We start from the raw sequence: 27619 nt of genomic DNA on the forward strand, positions 1-27619 counted from the left end.
TTAGCCCAGTCATCCCCAAGGAGCCACTGTTCTCATTGGCAGTAGCTTTTATGGGCTCGGCCTCTGACTCTAATTTTGCATATGATATTTTTATTAGCTGATGAGGATCCCAGGCACAGATGGAGCACAGATTTGCCTGGGAATTCAGCGGGACCTTTTTTCTCCATTTCAGTTTGCAAGCCATAAAAAGATAACACTCTATTAAATTCTTGAGATATTACTTTATTAGAAGTGCCTAACTGGCTGGTTTTAAAAGAGGACCAGATCAGTTCACAGAGGAATGGACTATCAATGGCAATTTCCTCCTGAATGACAGATGGTCTCCTGTCAATAGGACTAGATGATCACTGCCCATGCATGTGAATGTAGCAGGTCCACGTTTGAGTGGAAGCACTGTGTGATACCAGACAGACGTGCCATTGTCTCTTTATATCTTCTTAGTATGTGCACCAAGTAATGATTAGTCCTCTGAGTCAGCCTTCCCCAACCTACTGCCCTCCAGATGTGCTAGACCTCAACTTTGTGAACCTTAAGATTATACCCTCTCCCCTTCCTTCTTTCAGCCTCTGCTCTACCTTGGCTACCAAGGCTTGGTCCAGGAGAGAAAGAGAGAATGTATTTATATCATTCCTGGCCTGGAAACGGATGCAGGAGACTGTGGTGATCCCAGCTGTGGTGGGAAGAAGGCTTGATAGTGATGTTTAGAGGCCTAAAATGGAAGCCTGTGAGATATGGGTTGAGGTGGACCACACAATGAGAGTAGAGTCATATGGCAAAGAGGAGCAGGAGGTTGTGGGGTACTCCCAGATCAATGTTGTGCTGCTGGCAGAATGGTAGAGGCCAGTGTGCTCACTGCCAAGGTGCCTAGAGAAGCTGCCAGCAGCGAGGCATGAGAAAAAGGCTGTGTGTTCTGCTCCAGCCACTGGTATTCCTCCTTCAGCTGACGTCTCTGCAGCTCAGGTCCAATGATCTGATGGATGGTCTCATAGTACTTATTGAGGTACTGGATCTACAGAAAGAGAATAGTAACGTTCGAGGTGGTGTCCTTCTAGTGGAAGATTTGCCCTTGGCTTGGTCCTCTGACCCACCTAGCTCTCATTTACCTGATCCTGGGAGAGGAGACTCTCATTAATGAGGTTCCGGGCATAGGGCACCAGGGACACCACCTTGAACGTCAGGTAGGGCTCTTTGTGCACTTGATACTGCAATCAGCAAAAAGAGGGAAGACTCATTCTTGTAGGAGATGCATGAGGCAGGCTGGGCCATGCAATTCTGCACTTCAAGTGTCAACTGGCATTTGGGAATGAGCCCAGAGAGAAATCTTTGAGATCTCTGAGTCAATCCAGGAGACTAAATGTCTGTTAGAAAACAAGTGTTGTTTGTTAAAAAAAAGATGTCACATGGTAAAAAGGGGGGATAGATTTTTCAATGGAATTCTATGCATGGGGAGGGGTTATCCCCTGCTTGTTTGCCAGCTGGGGTCCTAACCATCATATGCATCTGTTATTGCAAGTATATATTACTTCTAATCTGTTCAATAACCAAAGGTCTTTATTACCTGCCATGATATATTTCATTCTCACCTCCATGTTGTCTTTTGGGGAGTCAGTTAACACACCCCAATTGTCAAGCTTATGTGGAGCATAGGAAAGAGGTCCAGGCATGAGTAGATCGGCCTGCTGCAGCTATCATAGCCTGGTTGTTGTTCTAATAACAGCCTTTCTCAATCAAGTATTATCTGGACAGCAGCAAGCTGGGAAAGGCTGGTAAGAATCCCTCCTCTTTTCAACATAATAATTGTTGGGATAATCCCAGATTCCATTTTTTCCTGTGCCACTGGTCCTGCCTCGAGGACCCCCAGCACCTGCAGCGTGCCATGGATGAGTCTGTAGATAATATTCCAGATCCTGCAAGACTTGCTCTTTGTATTGCAATGTATCTTCTTGTTACAAATCCATTTCCTAGCTCATAATATCCAACTGCCTGCCCAGAAGTGACCCTTTAGGGATGGTATGTTGTGGATGGACTGATCAAAGGCAGGGAAGGTGTCTCACCTGGGTCTCAGCTTGCACCACAAGTGCAACATCCTCAAGACGAATTCCAAATGCCCCATCATGGTAATAACCAGGCTCTAGAGACAAAGCAAGATAGAAAAGGAGCAGGGAACAAAATCTGAGGTGCCTTTATAATCTGCTCATCTTTGTGAATCAGCCAACATTGGCTAGATGTTGTCATTTATTCCCAAGCCCATCACACTCTGCCAGAAGAACATACTCCAAAATTCGACCAGTAGGAACAGCCTCCATGAAGCACAACCAGGAAACCCGTGATCTTCCAAAGATTTTGGACTACACCCTTGCAACATTCCAATTATGAGCATGCTGTTGCAGACTGATGGGAACCAGGGCCCTGTGATATCTGGATAGGGATGAGGTTGATCAGCCTTGCCTGGTCATCTATGGCACCTTTCCTCAACCTTTTAGATGCAGAAAAGGTTGCACAAGGCCCAACCAACATTAGCCAAATTCTGGGAGTCACAGTCCAAAACTTCTGGAGGGTACCAGGTTTGGGAATGCCACTATGGGTTATCAAATAGATAGAATGATGATTCTATTTCTACAGGATGGGAGCAAAACGCAGTATTCTCCCCATTTCTCTCAGGATCTGCATTCCTAGTGTTTAAGAACTGGTATATTTGGAGGACTAGCATCCTTCAAATATTTCGGTATTATAGTTTTCAGGATTCTCAGCCTGGCTATTGAGAATTAAAACGTTGTAAGTGTCTCATCTATGTTATTGCACAGTCATGCTGCTAGCATGGTATGAGATGGAAAAAAGTCATTCCAGCATCTGTAACTCAGAAAAAGAAACTTGAAACTGGCTTTGCTCACTACTGGGGAATACAGCTTGGTGTGGAAGGAAGATCAGGTTGACCTACCTATGGAGGTGAACATCCCCTTATCCAAAGGAACATTGTTGGACTGGAACCCTACAGGCCCTAGGGGAGAGAGAAAAATGTTGTTATTGTCAGATCAAAATAGTTGGTAATCCCAAGCAGTTATACAGCAAGACTTGTGAGCTGTGCTGCTTTTTCTTGTAACTTTCCATGGCATTTATAAGACATCTCACAACGCACTGTGCAGTGTTTTTTCACTGCCACACCTGAAGCACATCACAAAATATCAGGAAGAATGGCTCTGCAAATCTCTCTTGCAACAAGTCAACGTTTCAGCAATCTGATTATCAAATCAATTTGCAGAGTTGGCTCAGGCAAGATGATTCAATTGATAAAAATTCTTCTGCACCTGCAGAAGATTCATCCAGATTGAACTGGGCTTTTAATTGAAATTACCCTGATTGTATGTTGAGCCTGACAATTCAAAGTGAATTAATGTGGATCTTTTAATCAATCAAATCATTTCAGCAAAGTGGATTGGATCTCATTCTCACAGCTTATTACGAAGCTGCCTTAAATTAGGACTAATGGGCTGCAAAAATCCAAATTACCACTAGATGCCAGCAAAGCAATAAATATTGGCTGATTTCTAGTGACTGTCTGGATTCTTGCAGCCCATAAATGGTAATCCTACTTCTAGCTTTGTATTGTCTTCACTCACATCTTCCGAGTTTTAGAAGTGAATCTTTCCAGCTTTATCTGAAGGCATTAAAGACCAAACTGGAACTTTCTGTGTACAAGGTTGGCACTCTATCACACTAAGCCCTTTTGCAAAGGTGACCACATCATCTCACCTCATAAGGGCACATTCCATCTTTGCCATGGCTACCAAGGAAGTGCTCATCAGATCCTGAAGGACAGATACCCCAACTCCCAGGAAAGCTTGTTCATCCAGGGAAGTATTTTGGGAATGTGCTTAGCCAAATGTAGAGCTGAATGGTGACAAACTTGGGAAACATATGTATAAAAAAACCAGACTTTTCTCCATAAGACCATATTGTCTCCTCTAGGAGTGGAGAAACTACTGGGTCAGTTGGAGTTCGGCAGTGCCTGGATTGGATTGAATTGAATTGACATAAACAAACAAACAAATAAGTCTTTCAGATGTTGCCGAACTACAACTCTCAGCAGACCCACCAGCACGTAGAGGCAGTTGTAGCAACATCTGGAAAGCCATAGCTTCTCTACTCCTGGCTGATGCTGACCAGTGGTGGTACCCCACCAGATCTCCTGTCAGGGAACAGCTAAAGACATGCAGCCTGACCTGGTCTTCATGGAACTTACACTCATGAACAGACAAGAAGTTGCCAATGCCGTGGCCAGTGCCGTGGCCATAGTTCAGCCCAGCTTTCCACAAGGGAAGGCGAGCAACAGCTTCCACCATTCTTCCTGCAATGCAAAAGTCAAATAGGCTCAGTGTCTGCAGGGAAAACACTTAGGTTGCTCCTGTTCTTCTTTCCCCCCATATATCCTCCTTCCCAAACTGAAGTTCGGCTGGTCAGCTTTGCTCCAAGAATACAAAAAAAGCTCAGCAAGCCAATCTAATCAAGCATTTGCTCCCCTCTGTGACAACCAGATGCACGTAGGAAACCCCAAATGCATTTTCTGAAAGGCAGAGAATGTTCAGAGAATGCTGAGATCCCAGAAAGTGATACTTCCACTCTATGTTGCACTGGAATTCTGCGTCCAGTTTTGATTGCCATAATATAAGAAGGATGCTGAGGAACTGGGAAGAGTCTAGAGAATTGCTACAGAGGTGATGAGGAGCTTGGAGGCTCAATCCTATGAAGAAACTATGAAGAACCTAAAGCCTAAAGAAGAGAAGGCTAAGGGGAGACATAACAGTTTTTCCAAGACTTGAAGGGATATCACAGAGAAGAAGGTACAGATTTATTCTCCATAATGCTTGAAGGTAGGACAAGAATCAGTGCATGGAAACTTCACAGAGAGACCCAAGCTCTAAATAAGAAGAAATTTCCTGACTGTGAGATTACTAAGCAGTGGAGAGCCTTCCTCCTGAATCATGCGGTTCCATCACTGGAGGTTTTCAAACAAAGCTTGGAAAGCCACTTGTCTGGGATGGTCTCACGACTCTTGCCTTGCTCTTGTTGGACTAGAAGATTTCCAAGGTCGCTTCCAATTTATGATTCTATGATATAATTATTATATTTAATTTATATAATTTAATTATAAGAAAGGAAGTGTTCCCCAGGTGTCTATGCATCTTGACACATTTCTTTCTGAAGGTTCATGGTGCTAGATTCTCAGAGTGCTGGATTCTCGCCTAATCATAGGGTCTTTCAAGCATGGGATGCTAAATAGGCCGCAGGGATCATGGTCCACAAATGACACGGACATAAAACATTTGTGTATCACTCTGTGCTACAAACTGACTACCTTATGACGTAATGTGAAGGATGATTCTAGCGCGCTAAGTAGAATTTGGGAGGGGATGCGGCTTTAGACTGTTGCAGTAAAAGAAAGACATGTAAATATTCTATAGACTAAGAAACTTAGAAGGTAGAGAGGGCAGTCCAAAACATGTGTGGTAAAATGAAACATTCATTGGCAATTATTCTAGCTCAACTTTTCCCAACATACTGTCTTCCAGATGTGCCAGATAGCTGCAGGTAATTCTGGCTAGAGATTTCAGGAGCACATCTGGAGCCCATCAGGCCGGGATCAGCTGGAGTAGACTGTATATTACCTCCCAGGTTCTGTCCTCTCGAGGGAAACCCAAGTTATAGCTATGCCTGAAGTGTGAGAGTCGCTGGAGTTGAGATTACAACCAGAGAAGAAAATCTGAGAAGTCATCAGTAGGGATACTAGCTTTTCTTGTTTTCTTGTTCCCCTCCCTCCCTCCCTCCCTCCCAAATTCTCACCTGAAACTCTGGGTGGAAAGACAAGCCTGCACAAGTCAATATTCCCCATCAGCACTCGTGTGTAGGCTTCCTAAGGAGAAAAAGAAGATGTTCTGAAATCCTATTGGGCAGGAAAAATGATGAGTTGAACTCACAGCAGTTCTAGAACTTGGGGCTTAGAGGCCACTTAGTCCAAGCCTTTACTACTGTAGGAAATCCAGGACTAGAGTATGGCCCACAGAATTCCCCAGTCTTATGTTGAAGACAGTGAGACCACCACTAGCCTGGGCAATTCAGTCCATTGCTGAATTACTCCCATTGTCCAGAATTTCTTTTAATGTTTAGCTGAAATCTACATATGTCCAGTAGATCAGATCCAGCCCTTTGGATGCACGGTATCTGCCCTCTTCCATGCAAGATCCCTTCACTCCTCCATTCTTCTCTAATCTGAACAGTTCTCTCTGCCTTTCTTCAAGGGCCAGCACAGACTTATTTTTTTCCTGATGACTTTCTTCAGTGCCCTTCCCTGAATCTGTCCCAATCAGTTGGTTATCCTGCTTGGTATACTTGTCCAGAACCAGGCGATTGCTCTTGATGCTCCGACTTCTGTGGAATAAAATGGAATTATTGTTTCCTGTGATATGGAAGTTATGGCCCTTTGGAGCAGCTCAGTTTTTTGCCAGTATGGAAGGGATGCTGTGCCCATTAGTAATAACAAAATTGCCCCAAATCTATATGGATCAAACCAGGTCAACCAAGTTAAGCATCGATTACATTTCCTGGAAAATAATACATACTAGATTTCTGTAGCAGGAAGCTATCCAATCCCAAGTTCTCCTCAACAAACCAGAACTTCAGGAACAGCATCTTAGATACCAAATTACACAGCAGATAGATTCACACATGCAAAGCCGTAACATCTCTTGGTTTTGCTCAGCACAATATTCAAACTCAACTGCAGTTTGTCAGCCGTACAGTGTCTGGCTTAATCTTATATATGAATCAGGTCAGTACAGCTGGTTCAACAATCCATGGCTTACTGTGATGTGTGAATCCAGAATATACATAACTATCCAGCAAATGGCTTGTGTGAAGGACATACAAAACAACAGCCCAGTTGCTACAGACCAAAATACGTTTAAATAAAGTAAGTATGTCTGTGCTGGAGGAGCACACCTCTCTCACAAGACCCCTGTACTCCATCTCTCCAATTATTCATCTGGTATTTTATTGAAGTTAATGCAAATAATATCTCCTTTCTTCTTCTTCAGATAAAGCATTTCCCCTTTAACTGTTGGAAAACACCATAGTACATTTTAGTGAATATTCTACTTTACACTTTGCTGGACAAAATACTTGGCACTTGATTATTTCAGTGAGGAGTGCTTGTACTCTCTCCCATCTGGTGCCAGTTATGGGTTTCTGGGACATTACTTGTTTCACAAGGGAAGCCTGATCTGGATGCTTTGGGGGAATCCGCCTGCCCCCTCCCCCCTCCCCCAAGGATGGAGTTAGATTTCCTGGAGAAAGCCAGCCCAAGTAAGCTTAGTCCCAAAGTAAGCTCATACCAATGTGTTTGAGAGCCACCTTCTAAGCCAACATCATCCTTCCAGCAAGGAAATGAAAAGTGAAGCATCTCTGGAGGTCTGGGGGAAAAGGCAGCAGTTGATATCAGGTGTACCATTCAGGTGTATTTGGAAATCAGCCTTACCTTCTGAAAAGCTGTGGGCTCCCCCCAGTGGATGGTCCGGGTGATGTCTGTTGTTCCATCTCTAAGAAGAGAAACAAGGAAGAAGCTGCTTCAAGATGGAACTTCCTCCACTGAGCCCCCCAACAAAGCAGGATTTTTCTGACTTCCCAGGACAGTCGTGAGACGATGGCCATCGTGTTTGCTTTACAGAGCAAAGCCTTTGTTTTAGCACTGCCTTTAAATCAAGGGTGGAAGGAGGATAAAGCCAGGTTTAGTACCAGGTCCTTGAGTTATTTACAGCCGATCAGGACAGATTTCTGATGCTGTGTTATTTAATAATTATGGTAACAAATTGACCCGGGGACCAGTGTTGCACAATAAATCATCCCTAATTACAGAGATGTGTGAACCAGGCTCCTTTCGATTCTGCCACTCAAAACCATATTCTTTGATTCCAAAGGAATAACTTTTGCCTCAAATCCTTTGGTGACTTGAAGGCTTCTAGGTTTTTTTTTAAAGGTAGATCCCCTTACATGATAGCTGCCTGTTTTTATCCTGAAAGAGAACATTTTGAAATGCATTTTTAACAACTGTATTCTGGTCTTCCTCCAAGGAATGAGGAAGTGTATGTATTTATGTCCTCCAAGTGTATGTATTTATGTCTACGCCTCTCTGTTAAGATCAAATATTGCTATTTTTTTTGTTTTTGACATTTTCTTCTGATAGATCCTCTCTGGCACTCCTAAAGTGCAAAGTTTCAGTTAAGGAGAAAGTGGCTGGTTGGTCAAATGAAATCAACCTTGTACTAAAGAGCTATGGAAGGAAACAAGAGGACAACCAGCTGCAAGGTGGATGGACTCAATTACAGCAGTGATGGATGCACTGGGAGACCTGAAGGACCAGGTTGGGGACAGATCCTTCTGGAGAAAAATCTACCTATGTGATCGCTATGTCTTAACATCAGCGTGATGGGACATAATCAAACTAAACAGCTGTCCTCTGAGCACACCCCAGTTTCTACCCTTAGCCAGGAAGATCCTTTGAAATCTTTCTGCCAAATGCTGATACCTGACTTTGGCCCAAGAACATGGCTCTTGATGCCCATACTCACAAATACTGGCCCCCAGAATCCACCAGGTACATTTCATTCTGAGACAGCTTTCGAGAGGTAAGACTGGATGGGCTGAAAGAGAAACAAGAAAAGATCCATTGCCAGAGAGGATCACGGATAATTCCATTCATACACTTCAACAAACCTGATAATAATATTAAGCTTGATTATTATGTATTGTTTTTACTACATATCATATAAATATTTCAAAATATCTACCACACATCGACATCACATCTTAGTGCAACTGGCTGAGTGGAATGTCTACCTGGCTAGCTCTTCACTGGCCTAGTTTTCCTGATGGTTCTTGTTAAATGGACTTGGGCTGGCCAACAGTTTGAGTCAATTCTTTCAAATCCATCAGGGATGAACAATCTATGGTTCTCTGAATGTTGCTGAAATCTAACTCCCATCAGTCCGAACAATCATGGGAATTCAGAGATGATGGGAATTGCTGTCCAACAACATCTGGAGGGATTGGTGATGACTGTCTCTGCAAGAAAGGACTGCCTCCTGTTTTTCCCAGTAGCTTACCAGGTGCTTCTTAGAATCCTACAAGCAGGATAGGAGGATAAGGGTTTTCCCTCTAGCATCTGGTGTTCCAGAACCACATTTCCTTTTCTCCCAGAGCTGATAGGTAAACCACATGAGGATGAGAAGCCTCTGAGAGCCCTAATCCTTCAAACGTTTCTCTAACTCCATTTGAAGACCACCACATAAACAACTGACTGTGCGTACCAGCCATGTGCCACAAGATCCCAAAATGAAAAATAATAATGATAATTATTAGGATAATCTACAATTCGATTTACAGTCAAAGACCGGTGAAAACTTAATTATTCAAGTTCTAAACAAGGATCATCTGAGGATATAGGCAGTTTCAAGCAGGGTATTTTTTTGTAAAATTAGGGTGTTCAGATCCAATAAATTCAAAATTTCCAAATATCAAGGGAGTCCTTTAGGTATTGCTCCAAGAGCTCCAATCATGTTTGGTATAGCAGTGGATTTCTTTGTCCATAAGTGTTCAACTTCGATCTGCAAGTCCCCATATTTTGTAATTTTTTTGGATTGCTTCTCCTCAATCCCATCATCATCATCATCATCATCATCATCATCATCATCTTAAAAAGATGGCTGAAATCTTGCGATTTCTAATTTTTTAAAAAAATTGCCACTTGCAGTCTTGCAAGATTTCAGGCAAGAATCCCAGAATCCCAGACATTTCCCAAAGTTTTGGCTGTTAAATTGGCACCCATGCCAGAGATCACATGCAGCATTATCCAACCATAGGTTGGAAACGTTTGCTCTGAGCTGAAGACCACCACTGCAGCTTGTGCTAAGGAATGAAGAGAACTTCCATGTTCTATGGCAGGAAATCGCTGCATACCAGCTGCTGGAGCAAAAATAGGGGGAGGGGGCATACTGCTTTCCTGCCATTCAAGAGAGGGAAGTGCTTCCTTGGAGCAGCTGTCTGGCTAGCATGGGAACTGAGATATTGGATTCCAGGAGAGGGCTGTTATGCTCCAGACTCATATAACTTGCATGCTTAAGCATCCATATTGTCATGCGCTGCCTACTTCTGAATAACGTTCAGACACTGGTTTGCAAATCAGGTTCTGGTTTATTTCAGGGCAGGTACAACGTTGGTAGAAAAAAGCTGAGAGTGACAGGAGCGCGCCGGTGCGGGGTTTAAATACCCCGCGCCGGTCAGCGCCCCCTCGCTCACAGTCACGTCACCCCCCTTTGTCCCATGCGTTGCCCTGCCGGTGGGTGAGGGTTTCCGGGATCGCCCATCATCAGGTTTCCATTCTTCTGCTGATTGCTTTCAGCTGGGCGATCCCCGTTGTATTGCCGCTGATGGTTTGGGTGGCTCCGTGATTCCTTTGGCTATTGTTTGTTGGCCGTTAGTCGTTGTAGGTTGATGGCTACTTAACTTGTACCCCTTCACCTATTTCCTTGTCATTGTCATGAGTGCCATTGCGCTGATGACTTTTAGCTCAACGGCACTCATGACATACTGCCCCCTTTCCGAATAGTGTTCTCCCCCGGGTTTCTGGGTTTTCCCCGTGGAGCTGTCAAAACGCCACATTTTTTTTTTTTTTTTTCAAAGTTCCCGCCGGAGTAGTTGTCGCCCCTCCCTTTGCTCCTCCCTCTACCACGTGCCTTCCCAGGGTGTGTCCATGGTGCGCATGCTCGGGTTCTGACCTGGCGTGCGCATGCTCCAACCACACCCTGTTTGTTTGGCTCAGTTCGGCGAGGTGAGAGGCGTGGCTGGTCGGGTGCTTCTCAGCTCCAGGTAGGGCCCTTCTTTTCTTATTTAGAGTGCGTCGCCTTTGTTGTGTCTCTTGGGCGTTGCCCCCAGGTTGCCCTGTTGACTTGCTTGCCACTCCCCCGCGGCCGGGGGGCGGGGGGAGGGTGCTGGCGATCGTTTGTCACCACCCCGTGGGCCTGGGGCGGGGGGAGTGAGTCCCGGGGGGGGGAAGGTCCACCCAAGTCGCGGGCTTGGGGGGGGCCCTTTCCCTTGGGGCACGGGAGGCGGGGGGAGGCCTGCGGGGGGGGGTTTGGTTTTGCTGACCTTGGTTGCGGTTTGTCGGGGTATGCCCGGTGAAATGCTCTGGTCAGGTCAGGCGCGTTAACATTGTGCGCCGCCACCCATTCCGGGTGGGGGAAGTGTTTCCACCTGACCAGATAGTGTAGAGTTCCTCGTTGCTTGCGGGAGTCGAGGATGTCCCTTATCTCGAAGTGGTGTTGCCCGTCGATCATAAGCGGTGCGGGCTGTGGCGTGCTTGGGTGCCATCGGGAGGTGGTTGCTGGTTTTAGGAGGCTGGTGTGGAACACCGGGTGGAGCCTCCGGAGGTTGTGTGGCAGGTCCAGGCGTATTGCTACCGGGTTCACTATTTGCGTGACTCGGAACGGCCCGATGTACTTAGGCCCCAGTTTTTTCGAGGGTTGGGTTGATTTTAGGAACTTGGTGGATAGATAGGCCATATCCCCCGCCTGGAACGTCGGTTGTTGGCGCCGGTGCTTGTCGGCCTGCTCTTTGTAAGCAGCCTGTGCCTCCTTCAGCGCCGCCGTGATTACTGGCCATGCTTCCGCAATCTTCCGTCCCCAGTCGCTGGCGTCCACCTGTGGTTCCGGGGGTTGAGGTAGCTCCGGTATGGGGACGAAGTCGCGCCCCGAGACTACTTCGAACGGAGTTTTCCCCGTGCTCGTGTGGACGGCGTTGTTGTATGCGACTTCGGCGAACGGGAGCAGTTCAGCCCAGTCGTCTTGGTGGTAGTTCGTATATGATCGTATAAATTGCTCTAAGGTGGCATTAAGAACCTCAGTGGCTCCGTCCGTCTGCGGATGCCAAGCCGTAGATAGGGCCTGTTGGGTCCCCGTCAGCTTCAGGAAGGCCCGCCAGAATTTGGAGGTGAACTGTGTGCCCCTGTCGGTCACCACACGTGCGGGACATCCGTGTAGCCTGTACACGTGGATGAGGAAGAGTTTGGCTAGTTGTTGTGAGGATGGGACCGACGTGCAGGGGATGAAGTGGGCCTGCTTTGAGAAGTAGTCCTTCACCACCCAAATGGCCGTTTTCTTCTGGCTGGGTGGGAGGTCCACTATAAAATCCATAGAGATTTCCTCCCATGGGCGGGAGGGTTCTGCCACCCGTTGCAGTAGCCCCGCGGGTTTGCCTGGTGCCCGTTTGGCCCTAGCGCACGTTGGGCAGGACGCCACGTAGGTTTTTACGTCTCGCCTGAGCGCGGGCCACCAGAATTGGCGCCGTGTTAGGTGTAGGGTCTTGAGGAACCCAAAGTGTCCCGCTTGCTTGGCGTCGTGTGACCTATGCAAGATCGCCTGGCGTTGCGAGTCCGGGACGTAGATTCTGCCTTCCCCCCATGCCAGGTCTTGCGCCATCGTTACCTTGTCGGGGTTCGCCCGGAACCAGGGGTCGGTTTTGAGGGCGGCGGCGAGGTCCGTGCGCATCCCCCTGGTAGTTGCGGTTGGCTTCTTTCCTTCGCCGGTTGTCCCGCCGTCGGCTGCGCCGTAGCGTCGAGCTGCCTCCGTGCGCCGCTTCGGGTGGTCACGGCCATCCCCAGTTGCGAGGCGGATAGGACCGTCCCAATGGTGTCCGGGGCGGGCTCTTCGTCTTGGGGCAGTCGGGAGAGGGCGTCGGCCAGGAAGTTCTTCTTGCCCGGCATGAACTTCAGCTGGAAATCAAAGCGGCTGAAGAATTGGGCCCATCGGACCTGTTTTGGGCTAAGGCGTCTAGGCGTTCGTAGGGCCTCGAGGTTCCGGTGGTCCGTCCAGACCTCGAATGGTTGGGTGGCTCCCTCGAGTAGGTGTCGCCATGTCTCTAGTGCCGATTTCACCGCGAAGGCTTCTTTCTCCCAGACGTGCCATCGCCTCTCTGTCTCGGAGAACTTCCTTGACAGGTAGGCGCATGGTTTCAGGAGCCCCGTGGAGTCTTTCTGTAATAGGATGGCTCCCAGGGAGAAGTCTGAGGCGTCGGCTTGGACCACGAACGGCCGTTCTGGGTCCGGGTGCGCGAGGATTGGCTCCGTCGTGAACAGCGCTTTCAGCTTGTCGAATGCGGTCTGGCACGCGGGAGTCCAATTCAGCACTGTGCCTGGGTTCTTGGCGCGTCGGGTGTCCCCCACCCCTTTGGTTTTGAGGAGGTCCGTTAAGGGGAGGGCTATCTCAGCGAACCCCCGGGCGAATGACCTGTAGAAATTCGCGAATCCCAGGAAGCTCTGTAGTTGCCGTCTGTTGCGGGGCCGCTCCCAGTTTAGCACCGCTTCGACTTTTGCGGGGTCCATTTCGATGCCGTCCCCGGAGATTCGATACCCCAAATAGTCTAGGCGCTCTTTGTGAAACTCGCACTTTGTAGGCTTCGCATAGAGCTGTGCCCTTCTGAGCTTGTCGAGGACTTGCCTGACTAAGGTTACGTGTTCCTCGTGTGTTTTTGTGTAAATGAGGACGTCGTCGATGTAGACCAGGACCCCTTTAAACAGATGTTCATGCAGTACCTCATTGATGAGCTGCATGAACACCCCAGGGGCCCCCGCGAGTCCGAAGGGCAGTACCTTGTACTGGAAAGCGCCTAGGGGGCAGTTAAACGCTGTCTTCCATTCGTCCCCCTCCCTGATTCGGATGCGATAGTACGCCTCGCGAAGGTCCAATTTGGAAAAGACTTTGCCCGTGGACAGGTGGGCGAGCATGTCCTTCACCAGGGGTAAGGGGTATTTGTTGGACAGGGAAGCCGCGTTTAGGCCCCGGTAGTCGGTACAGAGCCGTAGGGTCCCGTCTTTCTTCTCCCGGAATAAGACGGGGGCTCCGACCGGTGAGCATGCTGGCTCTATGAATCCCCTGTCTAGGTTTTTATCGATGAACTCCCGGAGGGTTGCCATCTCCTTCGGGGTCATCGAATAGATTTTTGGTCGAGGTAAGGGGACGTCGGGCAGTAGGTCGATCCGGCAATCCGTCTTGCGGTGGGGGGGTAGTTGGTCAGCCTCTGCCTCTCCGAAGACCTCGGAGAAGTCGGCGTATTGTTCTGGTAGGTCTGCTGGGTTAGCGGCGTTGTCTTGTGTGGTCGCCTCCGCTCGTCCTACCGTGGGGTTGCTTTTGCCGGCTGGTACTGGTGCTCGATACTCGCCGTCGCCGAATGTGAAGGTGCGGGTCGCCCAGTTGATCCGCGGGTTGTTTTTCGCAAGCCATGGCATCCCCAGGACTGCAATGGGCCGTCCGATGGGCGTGACTACGAACGATGTGCGCTCGGTGTGAGCGCCCATTTGCAGGGTGACCGGCTCGGTTTGTAGCGTGGCTGGTTTCCCTCCCGCTGTAGAGCCGTCCAGCTGGTGGAATGCCAGCGGCGTGGGGAGGGGGAAGCAGCGGAGGTCGAGTTTGGCGACTAGGTCGGGGTGGATGAGGTTTTTTGAGCACCCCGAGTCCACTAGTGCCGCGGCCGTGGTGGCTCCGTTGCCGGCAGAGAGTTGAATTGCTGCCAATATTACGGAGCTTTTGTCGTTTCATTGAGGTGGTCCGCGTTGCTGTCCCACCGCCTGCCTCGCCACGCGTCTCAGAGCAAGCGGGGAGCATTTCCCGCCGGCTGGTCGGGGTCGGTATTGTCCTCTTCCCCCCAGTAAGCGTCCCAGCCCTCTTCCGGTGTCGCTGTGGCCACGGTCATTCGGCGGTGAGGGGGCGGCCCCGGGTTGGGTGGTTTGGGGCTAATTTTCGGGGCGGGCTTGGGCGCGCTGGTCGGCGGTCGGTTGGCGAAGCAATCCGCCGTCTTGTGCCCTAATTTGCCACACCTCCCGCAGGGCTCCCGGTTGAACTTCTTTTTTGGGTATATGGGGCCGGCCATCCCCCCGTGTGGTGCGGGTACCTTTTTCCCGGCATAGTTTGTGTCTTCCGTGGTTGTCATAAGGAAGGTGCGGTGCGCGTGTTCGGCTTTCCCCGCGAGGTGGATCCACCCGTGTAACGTTTCTGGGTCGTCGCGGTAGAGGGCCCATTGGAGAACGTCGCGGTTGAGCCCCCTTTTGAAGATTTCCAGCAGGGTGGTCTCAGACCAGTCGCAGACCTTTCCCGCGAGGGCTTTGAACTCCAGGGCGTAGTCAGGGACCGTGCGTGTGCCCTGTTTAAGTCTCTGGAGTGCGCTTTTCGCCCGTACTTTAGCTAGGGGGTCTTCGAAGTAGTTTTTCATCTCTTTGATGAAAGCAGGGAAGGTGGCGAGGGCGGGGGAGCTGGACTCGTACAGTTGGACGTACCAGTCCGCCGCCCTGTCTTGGAGTTTGATCGCCACGGCGGCGATCTTGTCGGCCTCGGAGTCATAGGAGTGTCCGTGCCTCCCCATGAACTCCCTAGCGTTGGTCACGAAAAACGAGAGTTTTGAGGGGGTCCCATCGAAGAAGATGGGGAAGTCCTTTGGGGCCCGGGCGTTTTGTGCGGCCCCGCCTCTCGCTTCCCGGGGTGTGGTGTCGGCCGCCTGTGCCGGCTGCTGGCTCTCCGCTGGCCCGTGTGGGTTCGGTGCTTCGCTCGGGGTGTGGGCTTGTGCGGGGACGTCGTTGGGTGGCGCGGGGGGCATAAGCGCCTGGAGCATGGTCCGGAGTTCCGTCAGCTGAGCCCGCATGGCCGCGAGTTCAGCTCGTGCCTCCTCGTCCACAGCCCGCGCCGCCGCTGGGGCCGGTTCCGTTGGCGCGTCCTCAGGGGTGGGTTGCCGGTGGGGTTCATCGTCCCTCCGCCGCGGGTCCGCTTCCTCCTCCGTCTGATGGGTGTCTCCGTCGTCCTCCTCCGTGTTGAGCACCGTGGGGCTGTCGCTCCACGCCCGTTGCTGGGGTGCGATGTGGGGCGCGGGGTCCTCCGCTGGTTTCGGAAGTCGTGCTGCTCCCTCCCGCGGTCGGGTTGCCTCCGTCGCCATCTCCCCTTGGGGTTGGAGCTGAGGCTCGGGTCGGGTGGGGTGGGCGTCCATGGCTCCGGGAGTCCGCGGTGCCTCTGGCCTCGGTCGGTCCTCCTCTGTCTCTTGCCGCGCGGCTCGCCCTCCTTGCCCGCGCCGTTCCGGCCTCATCTTGCTGGTCTTCTCACCGTCTACTCCTCCCGCGGCTCGTTGTCGTCCGGTGGGGCTCGGCGAGGTTGAGTTTATGACTCTCAGCTTTATGTCATGCGCTGCCTACTTCTGAATAACGTTCAGACACTGGTTTGCAAATCAGGTTCTGGTTTATTTCAGGGCAGGTACAACGTTGGTAGAAAAAAGCTGAGAGTGACAGGAGCGCGCCGGTGCGGGGTTTAAATACCCCGCGCCGGTCAGCGCCCCCTCGCTCACAGTCACGTCACCCCCCTTTGTCCCATGCGTTGCCCTGCCGGTGGGTGAGGGTTTCCGGGATCGCCCATCATCAGGTTTCCATTCTTCTGCTGATTGCTTTCAGCTGGGCGATCCCCGTTGTATTGCCGCTGATGGTTTGGGTGGCTCCGTGATTCCTTTGGCTATTGTTTGTTGGCCGTTAGTCGTTGTAGGTTGATGGCTACTTAACTTGTACCCCTTCACCTATTTCCTTGTCATTGTCATGAGTGCCATTGCGCTGATGACTTTTAGCTCAACGGCACTCATGACACATATGAGCAAACCCACATGTTCTTGGGCAGAACAGAACAACCTAAGCAGCGCCCTGCTGGATCAGACCCCTGGCCCATCAAGTCCAGCTGTCTGTTGCCACAGCGGCCAACCAACTGCCCAGGAAGCCCACGAGTCCCCCAGCAGATGGCCTTCAGAGGCAATCCCACTGCCCTCAAGGTGAAGAGCCGTGGATCCCCAGGACTTCCATGAATTGGTCCAATCTGTTTCTGAAGCCTGCCAAGCTGGTAGCCAGCACCCCACCTTGCGGTATGTCTTCCTTCTCTCCTCCCTGTGCAGAATCCTGCAAGATGCAAGTTTTCCTTGATATGCTCAGAGCTTTTGCAAGCCAGCAACCTTTTGGCATGCTTTAGCTCACATCCTCTGTGGTAGCCACTTTGGCTTTCAACAAGCAAGAGGATGCAAGGCGGTCATTGGAAGGTTTCGTCACAAAGAGGGGGAAGGCCCCAATGCTTTTGCCTAACCGGTATACACGTTACTCACGTAGGATTCTGTAGTCTCACTGACCATGAGAATAGGATGCTTTTCTTTCTAGGTAGCAAAGCATCTGAGTGTTGCCTGCTCTACCCCCTCCATAAGATCCTTCCCTCTTCCCATCTTCTCCCCAGTACCTGTAGTGAGCCAGTGCGGCATTCAAGCCACTAGCTGAGATGGTCTGAAAGCTGGGCCCCTTGCAGTGCAGCTCTTCCCTGTGCAAGAAGAAAGGACACCTGGCATTCTGTGATTAGATTCCCACCTTGCATTAAAACATACCATAGCTTGATCATGGCTTCTTGAATAACCTCCCAGTCACTGGGTTTGCATAGTGCGCCAAGCCAAAATGAAACAGTTCATATTATCGTTAGGTGAAGAGCCAAATTTCTTACTAGGGTCAAATGATATGCCCCAGCTGGTCTGCATCATTGATTCAAAATGTAATATTGTATTCATTCAAGAGAGTTCTCTGATTTGAAATATTGGAACAATTTGACTCCGATGGACAATTCAAAGCATCAAGATGCTGACTGATTTGTTGAGTCAGACTGGGCCAAAACCCCATAATTTTGCACAGGAGCATCTGATAAATAAATAAATTCAATCTGGTGAATGGGTGTAATCATTCAACTAATGTTTTAACTGACTCTCTAGAGCAGTGTTTCTCAACCTTGGTGACTTTAAGATGTGTGGACTTCAACTCCCAGAATTCCTCAGCCAGCATGGGGAATTCTGGGAGTTGAAGTCCACACATCTGAAAGTCTCCAAGGTTGAGAAACACTGCTCTAGATGTACGGTTCCCCCTCTGCTTACTAGTGGCACCTAAAATCGCCCCGTTTAGACTGACCTGCGTAATGTGTCCAGGTAATGTGCACCGGACACCTCATCCACAGAGTTCTTGGGCACGTTCTTTTCCAGCCAAACCAAATACCGGATCAGTGCCACGGCATCTCGTATCTGTGCAAATGAAAAGCAAGGAGAGGCACACACGAGGGCTGCTGTGATTCACCCTGCGCCGCTGCATGAGGCCAAGCTGGGAAGGGAGAGGTTACCATTGCAGGGGTGGATAGCAAAACACCCCTGGCCCTGTCCTTTTTGCTTCCGAACAAAATTTAAGCAAGGACTTACTGACTCGGCTCGCGGAGCACTCCCCTGGGTTCTTAAAACCCTTGGGGCTATATTTACACAACAGTTTGCTTGGTTAGTTTGAATAATGTTTGCTTTTTTGTGGTCTAGCCTGATGTGCAAATTTAGCTCTTTGGGTTAGTGTGATTCAGTCTGTTGGGAGAACCCCCCAACATAGGTTAATTCAGTAACCAAATGAAAGGTGAGGTGTGTGCACAGCTATTGAAGGGTGGTCCCAGAACCAATTCCCAGCCTCACTCCCTTCCAGAGCCTGTTTCTATCTCCAGACCTCAGTGGAGACCAAAACATTAACAAAATGCCTCTCGCACAGTTTAGCTATCCTTCTAAATGGGATCCCAAGCCCCGTGTGTGGAAGAACAGCTCTGCACATATGTTTGTTGTGCAATAAGAAGTGGGAAAGAATTTAACACACACAGATAAAACACCCATCCAATCCATCTGCACTTAAGACCACCCATTTAAAGAAAGGAAAAATCCCAAACGTTGATGGGATCTTGGTTACACTTGCGTACATTCACACCCTCAAAGGATCTGTAGGCAAAAGTTTCCCACTACACATTGTGCTCTTCTTCTCACCTCCACCCTCTGCCCCTCGGCTTTTGGGCCCGTTTGCTTTAGCTCAGCTTAGTGAAGCTGTTCTGCAGCACTCAAAATCTTCCCAGCTGCACTGGGATTGTGAAAGGAGTTCCTTTTTTGTTGACTCCTGAAGGTCCTTTTGGACCTCAGCTCTCAAGGTCATTGCATCCCATGGGGTGGGTGTCCCTGCAGTGGGATTACGCACATGAGCTGCTTCCATCAGCTTCTGCTCCTTGGAGTTTTTGACAGCCTTGGAGAGCATTACGGGGGAGAAATTGTCTTCCAAGAGCTTTTCCTGTGAACAGGAAAGAGGGGATTAGGACAGCTTCTTGAGGGATGCACCTGCAAATGCACAGCTGGGAATAGGCCTTTGGCATCATTCACTGGGACCTTGACATATTTCATTTCAGGTCAGTTCCTGAATGCTGGGATGGGTCAGTTCCTACAAGAGCTTCTGGGATGGGTCAGTTCCTACAAGAGCTTCTGGGATGGGTCAGTTCCTACAAGAGCTTCTGGGATGGGTCAGTTCCTACAAGAGCTTCTGCTGCTCCATGAATCTCAGAAGACCTGCAGCGCTCCTCTGTCTGAGCTTCATGTGGGATAGGAGGGGGGAAACTTGCTGGCTTGTCCTCAGAGCTTGTGTTTGACCCCAAAACTCAGTAAGAAAAACTGGGAAAGACTTAAGTACATTCATAGGAGCTCTCTTGAAATAGACCAGATGGTTACAGAATCCAGCATCCTGCTTCCCACCATGGGTTGAGAGAGGCTATTGGAAAGTTGGGAAGCCCACAAGCAGTTGTACTCCACAAGGAGCATGCAAAGCAGGGCAGCACCCAGTAGAGGCTGGAGAACACTGGCCCTTCAGGCCTAGTTGGATTGTAATTCCCATCACCAGCAAACAGTCATGGATGCTTGGAACACGAATCCACCCTTGTCTAGTAAGTGACAACTTCTGCTTATCACATCACAAGCCAGAATTGCTGCAGAGCTGGCTTCTATAAATTTGCCTTATGTTCTTGAAAGGTATTTAATGACTTGGCTGTGGCCACATCTGGGCTAACAGGTCCTTTTAGAACAGATGCCTTAGGCTGCATTGAATTGAGTGGAATAAGAAGGTGCCCAAATGCAGTAGGATTGGCTTATTTCATTGGTACCAGCATAGACTATTCTACTGTATATGTGAGGACGTGCAACCATTCAGAGATTAAATACTACCCAACTGTACACCTTGTGACAGCAAATTCCATTCATCTGCCCTTAGTTTCTGACCATTTCATCTTCAAAAAGTTTCTGCAGTGAAGAGCAGCACAGGGTATCTTTCCTTGTCATGACTCCACAAGAGCCATGACTTACGGGATCAGAGCTATCAGGAAGGAAGTGGCATAAAGCTCTCCTAAAGTGGAAATCAAGCATTTATTATTTTTTTCCCTCTTAGAAATTAAGAATTACATTGGCCTGATTTTGCACTTAGGACCATGGTGCAAACCCTAGTGCAGATCCAAGTCTTTTTGGGGGGAATTGTTGATGGCCTGGTGTCATATCGGCAGTATTTTTGGTAGTTACCCTCTTCTACTTGCTCAGTTTTTTTTATTCCTGTTTGAAGCTTCTAAGATGGTGTAGTGGTTCTGCTAAATTTCTGGTCTTTTTAAAATGGGTTTAAGTTTTTGGACTCAGTGGGTGTTTGAAGAGAATGCTCATAGCTGGGGAGGGAGGGGTGATTAGGAGATACTCCTCCTATAATCATGGGAGAAACTGTGAGGTTATGGTAGGGTGGGGAGAAGGGGAACCTTATCTTTCCTTTTTCTCTTCTCTCTTACTTGGGGGATCTCCTTATAAAGCCCCAGAGTTGTATACTCGGTTCCGATCCAGACGATCACCCCATCCTGCTGGACATATTTTCTCAGGCTGGCACCTATCTGGCCAAAGTCTTCCACCTTCACACACAGAGATCCTGGGCATCCTGCTGTCAACATCTGGAATACTCCGTTGCTCAGGCGACTCTGGTTCACAAACAGGCTAGAAGCAAATCAAAGGAAACTGAGATGACCAATTGGAAAAGGGTTTATTCCAGAAGTGGGGAAAATGTGAGTTTCCCAAATGTTGCCCACCTACATCTCCTGACATCCTTCACCATGCCATGCTGGTTGGGCTGTTGGGAGTGGTGGTTCAGCATTCACAGTAGAGCCCCATTCACACCTTGTTGAGTTGTTCATTTTCACCCAACCATTGCCCCATGGGCTGGGGGGAAGCACTTCCTGGCCATGCTCCCTCCTTTTAGCCCCATAACAACCTTGCAAGTTAGGGTAGGTTAAGAGTTGATGACTGGCATAACATCAGCCCACTGAATTTGGGCCAAGCCAAGAGTTCAGCCCACATCTAGCAGCTTTCAACCCATTGCTCACTGGCTAAAGGGAAGGCTGAAACGGGCTTCTCCTGGGTTTAAAGGCATTTCTTTTAGGCCCCCTTGCTACTATTCTCAGAGCAGGGAAGAAAATGGCTTAGGTAAGCTTTCCTCAACCTGGTGTGTTCCAGATATGCTGAACTACAATTCCCATACGGACAAAGGATCTTGGAACTTGTAGTCTGACACATCTGGAGGACATCACATTGGCTAAAACCTCTCTCCCCCACATTTGTTTTGCTGTTCACTGAAAATATATACAAATATAACACTAACTATTATGGATCATTCATTTATTTTAAAACCTCCCCATCTGCAGTGTCCTAAACAGTCAAGTTATTTTAACACAAAGCCTATTAGGCAGACCCGCTGAATGCTTTTCACAACCCAAAGCATTCCTCTTCCTTCTCATGCCTGTGAATTCAAATGTAAGCTGTATATTCGCTTCCAAATACACAAAGTACACTCCATATAAACATGGCTCTTTTCCCATTTCCCCCACCCCCCTACGATTTTACAAGTAAGAACTTAAGCCTTGTTTTGTCAGATCAGATCAGAGTTCTAGGTTGTTTCGAAGTTCCAGCTGGCACTTGGATTCCTTTGTGGCATCCAGCCAAAAGGCTCTGGAAGCTGGTGGGCAAACCCTTTGTGTCTATAGCAGTTGCAACTTCACTTCCCTGTCAGATCAGAGAAATACCGTCGCTAAATATGAACATGCCAGGTGGATGGCATGGCCATAAGTCTCTTCATTCTGACATTCTTGCATCATTTAATGTGGACTCAAGGCTCAGGCCTAAAACATGATGGCAGCATCATGACGTTGTCCTGCATCTTACAAGGCTTTCAGACGTGCACCCGGGGCTCGGTTATTTCCTCGATTTTACTATGGTACTTCAGAGATGATTGCCAGGACCTCAGCAACTCCAATGGTTGGAGGCCACGTGACTCTGCACATCGGAGGGATATTAGGAACCCCAAAGATGCCACAGGACCAAAAAATCTTTAGGAAAAAAACAGTAAGATGAAGAAGGCAATTCTCTCTCCTAAAGACAGTCCAATGATGTCTGAGCATTTGTGGGGGTGGAGATGGAAGATCCAAGGAAAAATAGAATGGGAGGGGAAAGGCAAGGAGGTGGGGGACTGCCTGGTTGGAACCTGGCCACATTTTGTGGAAGCTCCCACTTTATGATGGGAACCAGACTGTTGTCTGCATTGTTGCAGGGAGATCAAGTACCTGATATTTGTCTTGGTGAGAAGAGTATAAGCGTAGAAGACGGGGGTGTAAGGAATGTCATCTCCTCGAAGATTGAAGAGCCCTATGGGAAACCAACAGAAGTTTCTAATGTCTCCCTCCTTTAAGCCAGGACAGCCTTTAAGCAATTAAAAGAAGAGAGGATAGCAGAAGAGGGACAGGGAAGCGGCCAAGGGCACAATAGGGAGCCGGGAAGAAGAATTTGACAAAAGTGGGAAGAAGAGATAAAACTAGAACCTTTGTGTAATGGGGGAATGAGAGGCAAGATCAAACCTTTTACATGCTGGGCATATCAACTTTTGGATTTGCATAGTTTTCTAATCTGTAAAGTGGTCTTTAAGTATACAGATGGATACTGGCAGGTATTAATTGGAAAGAGGGGAGCTGGATGAGCAGAATATTTTGAAGAAGTATGGCATCGGTATTCTGAGATGGAACCTTCCCAAGATTTTTTCTGTACTCGGCCAGGTCTTACTGGGAGATGCTTCGAAGTAAACTTGGAAACTTCTGCAAGCAAACTGGTCCTCTACAACTGAACTTCAGGCTGTTCCTAACCCTTCATCCTTCTTGAGAAGCCTTATTAGTTCCACTTGCTAAGCTTAGGACTGATCAGAAAATGTTTGCAGACCAAGCTGAGACGTGTCAACCCCACTAGGTAGACCAGACCAGGAAACCAATTCCACTAAAACTACTTTTATTGAGATTGTCTATAATAAGAATCTTGCAAGTATGATTGTGCTGTATCTCCCCTCCTTCTTATACTTCAGTGAATTAGGGAGGTGTCTGCCTGAGCCACTTCCAAATGTTATCTGGATGTTCTGGACTTAAAAAAGTGTTTTAGCCCCTTTTGCCCGGGTAACGGTTCCAGCATCTCTCTGTCAAGGTCATCCTTGTTACCCTTTACAGAAGCCAGTGGTAAAAGGAGTAGGAAAATAGGCAAGAAAGGATGATAGAGTGCTAGAAGAGAAGGAAGTGTGTGGACACCCCTTAAATATTAGCTGACTTACACGCTGTCTCCTCAAGACCAGACAGTAAGACTGCTGTGGGCTTCCTGCTATGTTTTTCCATCTGCCTCCGGATACTGGCAACCTTCTCTTGCCATGTACTTCCTAAAGGAAGAAAAGGTCAGAAAGAATGGGAGGTCTGACTGATGGGAATTTTAACCTCCTGGCCTTCACTATAAAACGGTGTCCATTTTGGCCCCAAGGTAGCAAGAAAAACCGTAACTCTTTCTTCTTACCCACAATCCTCCTACCAAACAGCAGAATGGATAGGCGGCCAATCTGAGGTGAGGAGGATTACCCTAAGACCACCTTTCTGAAATGGATGTCTTCCAGATATATTGAACTACAGCATCCTTCATCCCCAGCCAGTAGGGCCAAGCCTCCCCACCAATCTCCCTTTGTCACTTCATTTGTGCCCCAAATATACCAGTTAAGCTGTCTGAGAGGTGATAGATTGTGTTGGTGGGCGGAGACGGCCGCTGGGTGCCCCACACGAGGTCTACCAGGTTTTCTTCAAGGGGAACCAAGGTCCTATTTGCACCTTCCACGATATGTTGATAGTTGTCCCAAACATCTAGGGAAAGAAAATGAGAAGGAGAAATCTTGAAGAATCCCACCAGAGCTGCGTTCCTCAGCCAGGAGACTGAAATGGGAGATTGGGGAAGTCATAGCAGCCTGCAGCTACTTAAGCTTTTCAGTGCAAGCTGCCATGGCAGGGGCAAGCAACAGAAAGAAAAGGAGGTAGCATTGTCTTCCTTGATAGACTGGCCATCTCCTTCTTGAGCCTGACCCAGATGTGCCCAAGAAACTCAGCTCAAAGATGCTTCATACCAATAGAAAAGAGGAAGGGATCCAGTCCAATGATTTCCCCCTCAGGAACTTCATTGAGTATCCATTCTCCAATAGAGTTAATCCACACTGCAAAAGAAAGGACGTATCAACCACGCCTCTTGGCTGAAGGACTGGATGGCTGCAGTCATGGACCAACCCAGCAGGAGCTGGCTCCCATTTCAGTGGCCACAAGAGCTAACCCATGAGTCGATTGTTGGAAGAACCATGGAACAGCAGTTGAGCACTCGCTGGGTAGGCAGAAGGCCCAGGCCAGATCTCCAGGACCTCCAGGGAGAGGTGGAAAACTGGCAGTCAATATAGACAATACTGTGTGAAAGAAACCTATGGTCTGATTTGAGAGTAAGAGGCTGTTTCCTACAATCTTATGGTAAAAAGATAGAAAATAAGTCCCTTCTTGATGGCTTACGTGCCATCAAGTCAGTGGTGACTCTTAGTGACAGATCTGAAAAGGTGAGATGGGTTAGACAGGTTCAAAGCCAGCATTGGTTATCAGCACCAGTCTACATCCAAGGTCTACATCCAAGATCCCTGCAGCCTCTTCCTGCAGATGTTCTCCTGGCTGTGGCGAACTGTCCATCTGCCCTTTCTGAGGCTGCCAACTGTTGAAGGAGAAAGATCTGCCCCACATTCTGCTGTTTTCTTCTTTTCTGGGAGTTGGACTTGATTTGGCTCAGAGGGTACAGCAAATAAATGGGGAAAGCAGCAAGGAAGAGGAAGAGGTGGCCCTTGTCCTAGAGGATTCTGCAATGAGAGTATTTGGTCCATGATTTCTCGAACGGAGCATGACCCAGTTTCTTCTCTGAGACAATGTTGTCCTGCAGCTTCTGGTCCCCAACTCTTCATGCCTTCAGAGATGCATTTTGTATTGGAATCAACCATCTATTTCACAGCAAAGCATCCTAGGACCACTTTCTTGCCCTACCGCCAGCTATGTTGGCTCAGCAACTCTAATAGTGCCTAGCCCACATAGTTTTCTGGCTAGGGGATTCTGGGAGTTGTGGTCCCAATACAACTGGAGGAAGGAAGTTTGGAGAAGATTGCTTTAGGACGGTGTTTCTCAACCTTGGCAACTTTAAGATGTGTGGACTTCAACTCCCAGAATTCCCCAGCCAGTATTCTGGGAGTTGAAGTCCACACATTTTAAGGTTGCCAAAGAAACACTAGTTTAGGATAGCACTTTCATGGACAAGAGCTAGTGGGCAGCACTGGAGCTGGAAAGAGAGAATATAGCGCACGAAGACAAAGTTAAGACAAGGAGAAACCTGATTTCTGCAGCTCCCAGTTGCAGTCCATCTCGCGCTCGGCTTGGATCCAGTAGCGGCTGTCCGTGAAGAGAGCGGCTTTCTGTAGGGTGATCACGCCAGTCCCTAAGGATTAATTTCTAAAATCAGTGGGGCTGAGGACAAAATGGAGTCGAAAAGCATCTTTTTTCATTCAGCTTTCACTCCTGTTTCCCAGGATGTAGCTTTCTGTTGGTGAAGAAAGCACACTCTCTACATGCCTCACCGCACGTGTATCTTTATTATAAATTAAGATTTTAGGCCTGAATTGAGAGTAGGTCTTAAATTCCCTGAAATCTAGCTACCAAAGAAGGCGAAAATATTTTGCCAGTTGAAGCTACGAGTGCGTTTTAAATCTCAAGTGCATCTTTTCGGAAATCTTCTAATGTCAAAGCTTCTTGGTCATTTTCAGTTCACATACATACTGTATGTAGGTTCAGCAATTGGATGACAGATGTGGGAAATTACATGTGGGAGGTTTATGTCTCTTTTTGTTGATTTTTTAAAAAATGCAGACAGTGTGAATCCATCTAGCCCATTTAAGCATCTTGAATACATTAAATACAGCTATCGCACCGCAGTTCTGCTGATTGCAAGATCCAGTAAGAAAGAGCCTTTCATTATTATTATTATTATGCATAAATACATTTGTTCTTTTTCTTTCTTATACATATTCATAACCCAACTGGGGGTGGAGTAATCTGGTGCTGCATTTATCCTGGGGCTGGAGATGAGCCATTGTAACCCTGGCAGAATGGTTTCTGTGTATCCAACACAGCAAAAAATGAAATATAATCCCTACATCCCACTCAAGCACCCTTGCCATCACAACCGCCTTGGGAACTGTACTGTTGCCCCCTAATTCCAGGATATGGTTGAGCAACATCCACCCTATGCCCAAGGAAAAGGAGGAACCAACCCATACAAGTTGATTTGTGAGCTTGGCTGAGATAATACCATGACTCCATACCACTTGCATCATGCTTGTCAACAGTCCCAGAAGGAGTTCTCCTTGTCTGTAGCAGCAAAACCAGCTAAGCTTGTTAAGTCCTGTATATTCTAACTAAATGACTTAGAGCTATAACATTTGTCCAGAAGGAAAATTGGCCAAGCTTAAATGGATGAGGATTGCTGTAGTATGCTGTCAAAGAAAACTGAGTAGGTCCACACTTCGGGTACTTTGCATGCTGAGTGTCACAAGGCTGGCATGGTTGCCGAGTGCGCTCCTAGTGCTCATGTGTTGATGATCAGGGGGCTGTTTTCATCAGAAAATGTCAATGGGGCTGTCAGAGTTGAAGGCCCTTGGAGGAGGCTGGCATCTGGGAAGGCACGCACACACACACACACACTCCTTTATTCCTCTTTGTGGACCATTTCCATTCTCATTTTCCATTCTTTCTCTCCCTAGTCCTTCTCAGACAGCATTTCTACTGGTGCAGAACTGGGGTTGGGTCTAGGTTTCAAGGTAGTGATAGTCCAGTTTTTGGCACCACCAGGTAAAGTGGATATTATCTATATTACATACACATAGTCAGAAAAGCCAGAATGTCAGCCCAATAGTTCAGGAAGCAAACTGGTTCCTTTGGAAGACATCTCAGAAAGTCCTGTCTGCAATATTTGGTGCATGAACATCTTCACCTTCCAACCCCAAGACCCACTCAGTCATTGACAACTTGGAGCATCAATCTTCACCAACCTGAATCTTGCTTGGGTTCTCTGATAGGCTAAGCTTTAGGGAAAACATGGCAGCAGACGCCCTGCTCCCACTTGGCCCATTGCATTGTCCTCTTTCTTGTAAGCATCTGGGAACTGGGCTCTCAAGTAGATGTAGGTGGGTCTTACCCTTACCATGCATGGGTGCTGCAAGAAACGTGGTGGTGATACACCACTGGCAAAGGTGTTC

The 27619-nt window shown here is 48.3% G+C and overlaps 1 protein-coding gene across 2 annotated transcripts in view; it reads right to left on the reverse strand.

The window, feature by feature from the left end:
* Positions 1-201: 201 nt before the first annotated feature.
* The window catches only part of XPNPEP2 (X-prolyl aminopeptidase 2), a 33492-nt gene continuing 6074 nt past the window's right edge, over positions 202-27619 (reverse strand). For both annotated transcript variants that reach the window (XM_063313505.1, XM_063313506.1), the window contains exons 5-21: positions 25699-25803; positions 24416-24502; positions 24012-24158; positions 23588-23689; positions 22563-22644; positions 20745-20943; positions 19133-19222; positions 18053-18162; positions 17343-17420; positions 8619-8690; positions 7529-7589; positions 5839-5908; positions 4241-4345; positions 2939-2998; positions 2055-2131; positions 1104-1202; positions 202-1009 (exon numbers count right to left, since the gene is read on the reverse strand). In XM_063313505.1, coding sequence (XP_063169575.1) covers positions 809-1009; positions 1104-1202; positions 2055-2131; positions 2939-2998; positions 4241-4345; positions 5839-5908; positions 7529-7589; positions 8619-8690; positions 17343-17420; positions 18053-18162; positions 19133-19222; positions 20745-20943; positions 22563-22644; positions 23588-23689; positions 24012-24158; positions 24416-24502; positions 25699-25803 — 1745 coding nt within the window. In that variant the 3' untranslated portion in view covers positions 202-808. The remainder of the gene's footprint in view (positions 1010-1103; positions 1203-2054; positions 2132-2938; positions 2999-4240; positions 4346-5838; positions 5909-7528; positions 7590-8618; positions 8691-17342; positions 17421-18052; positions 18163-19132; positions 19223-20744; positions 20944-22562; positions 22645-23587; positions 23690-24011; positions 24159-24415; positions 24503-25698; positions 25804-27619) is intronic.

Source organism: Candoia aspera, chromosome 12, assembly GCF_035149785.1.
Source record: "Candoia aspera isolate rCanAsp1 chromosome 12, rCanAsp1.hap2, whole genome shotgun sequence".
Classification (NCBI taxonomy): Eukaryota; Metazoa; Chordata; class Lepidosauria; order Squamata; family Boidae; genus Candoia; species Candoia aspera.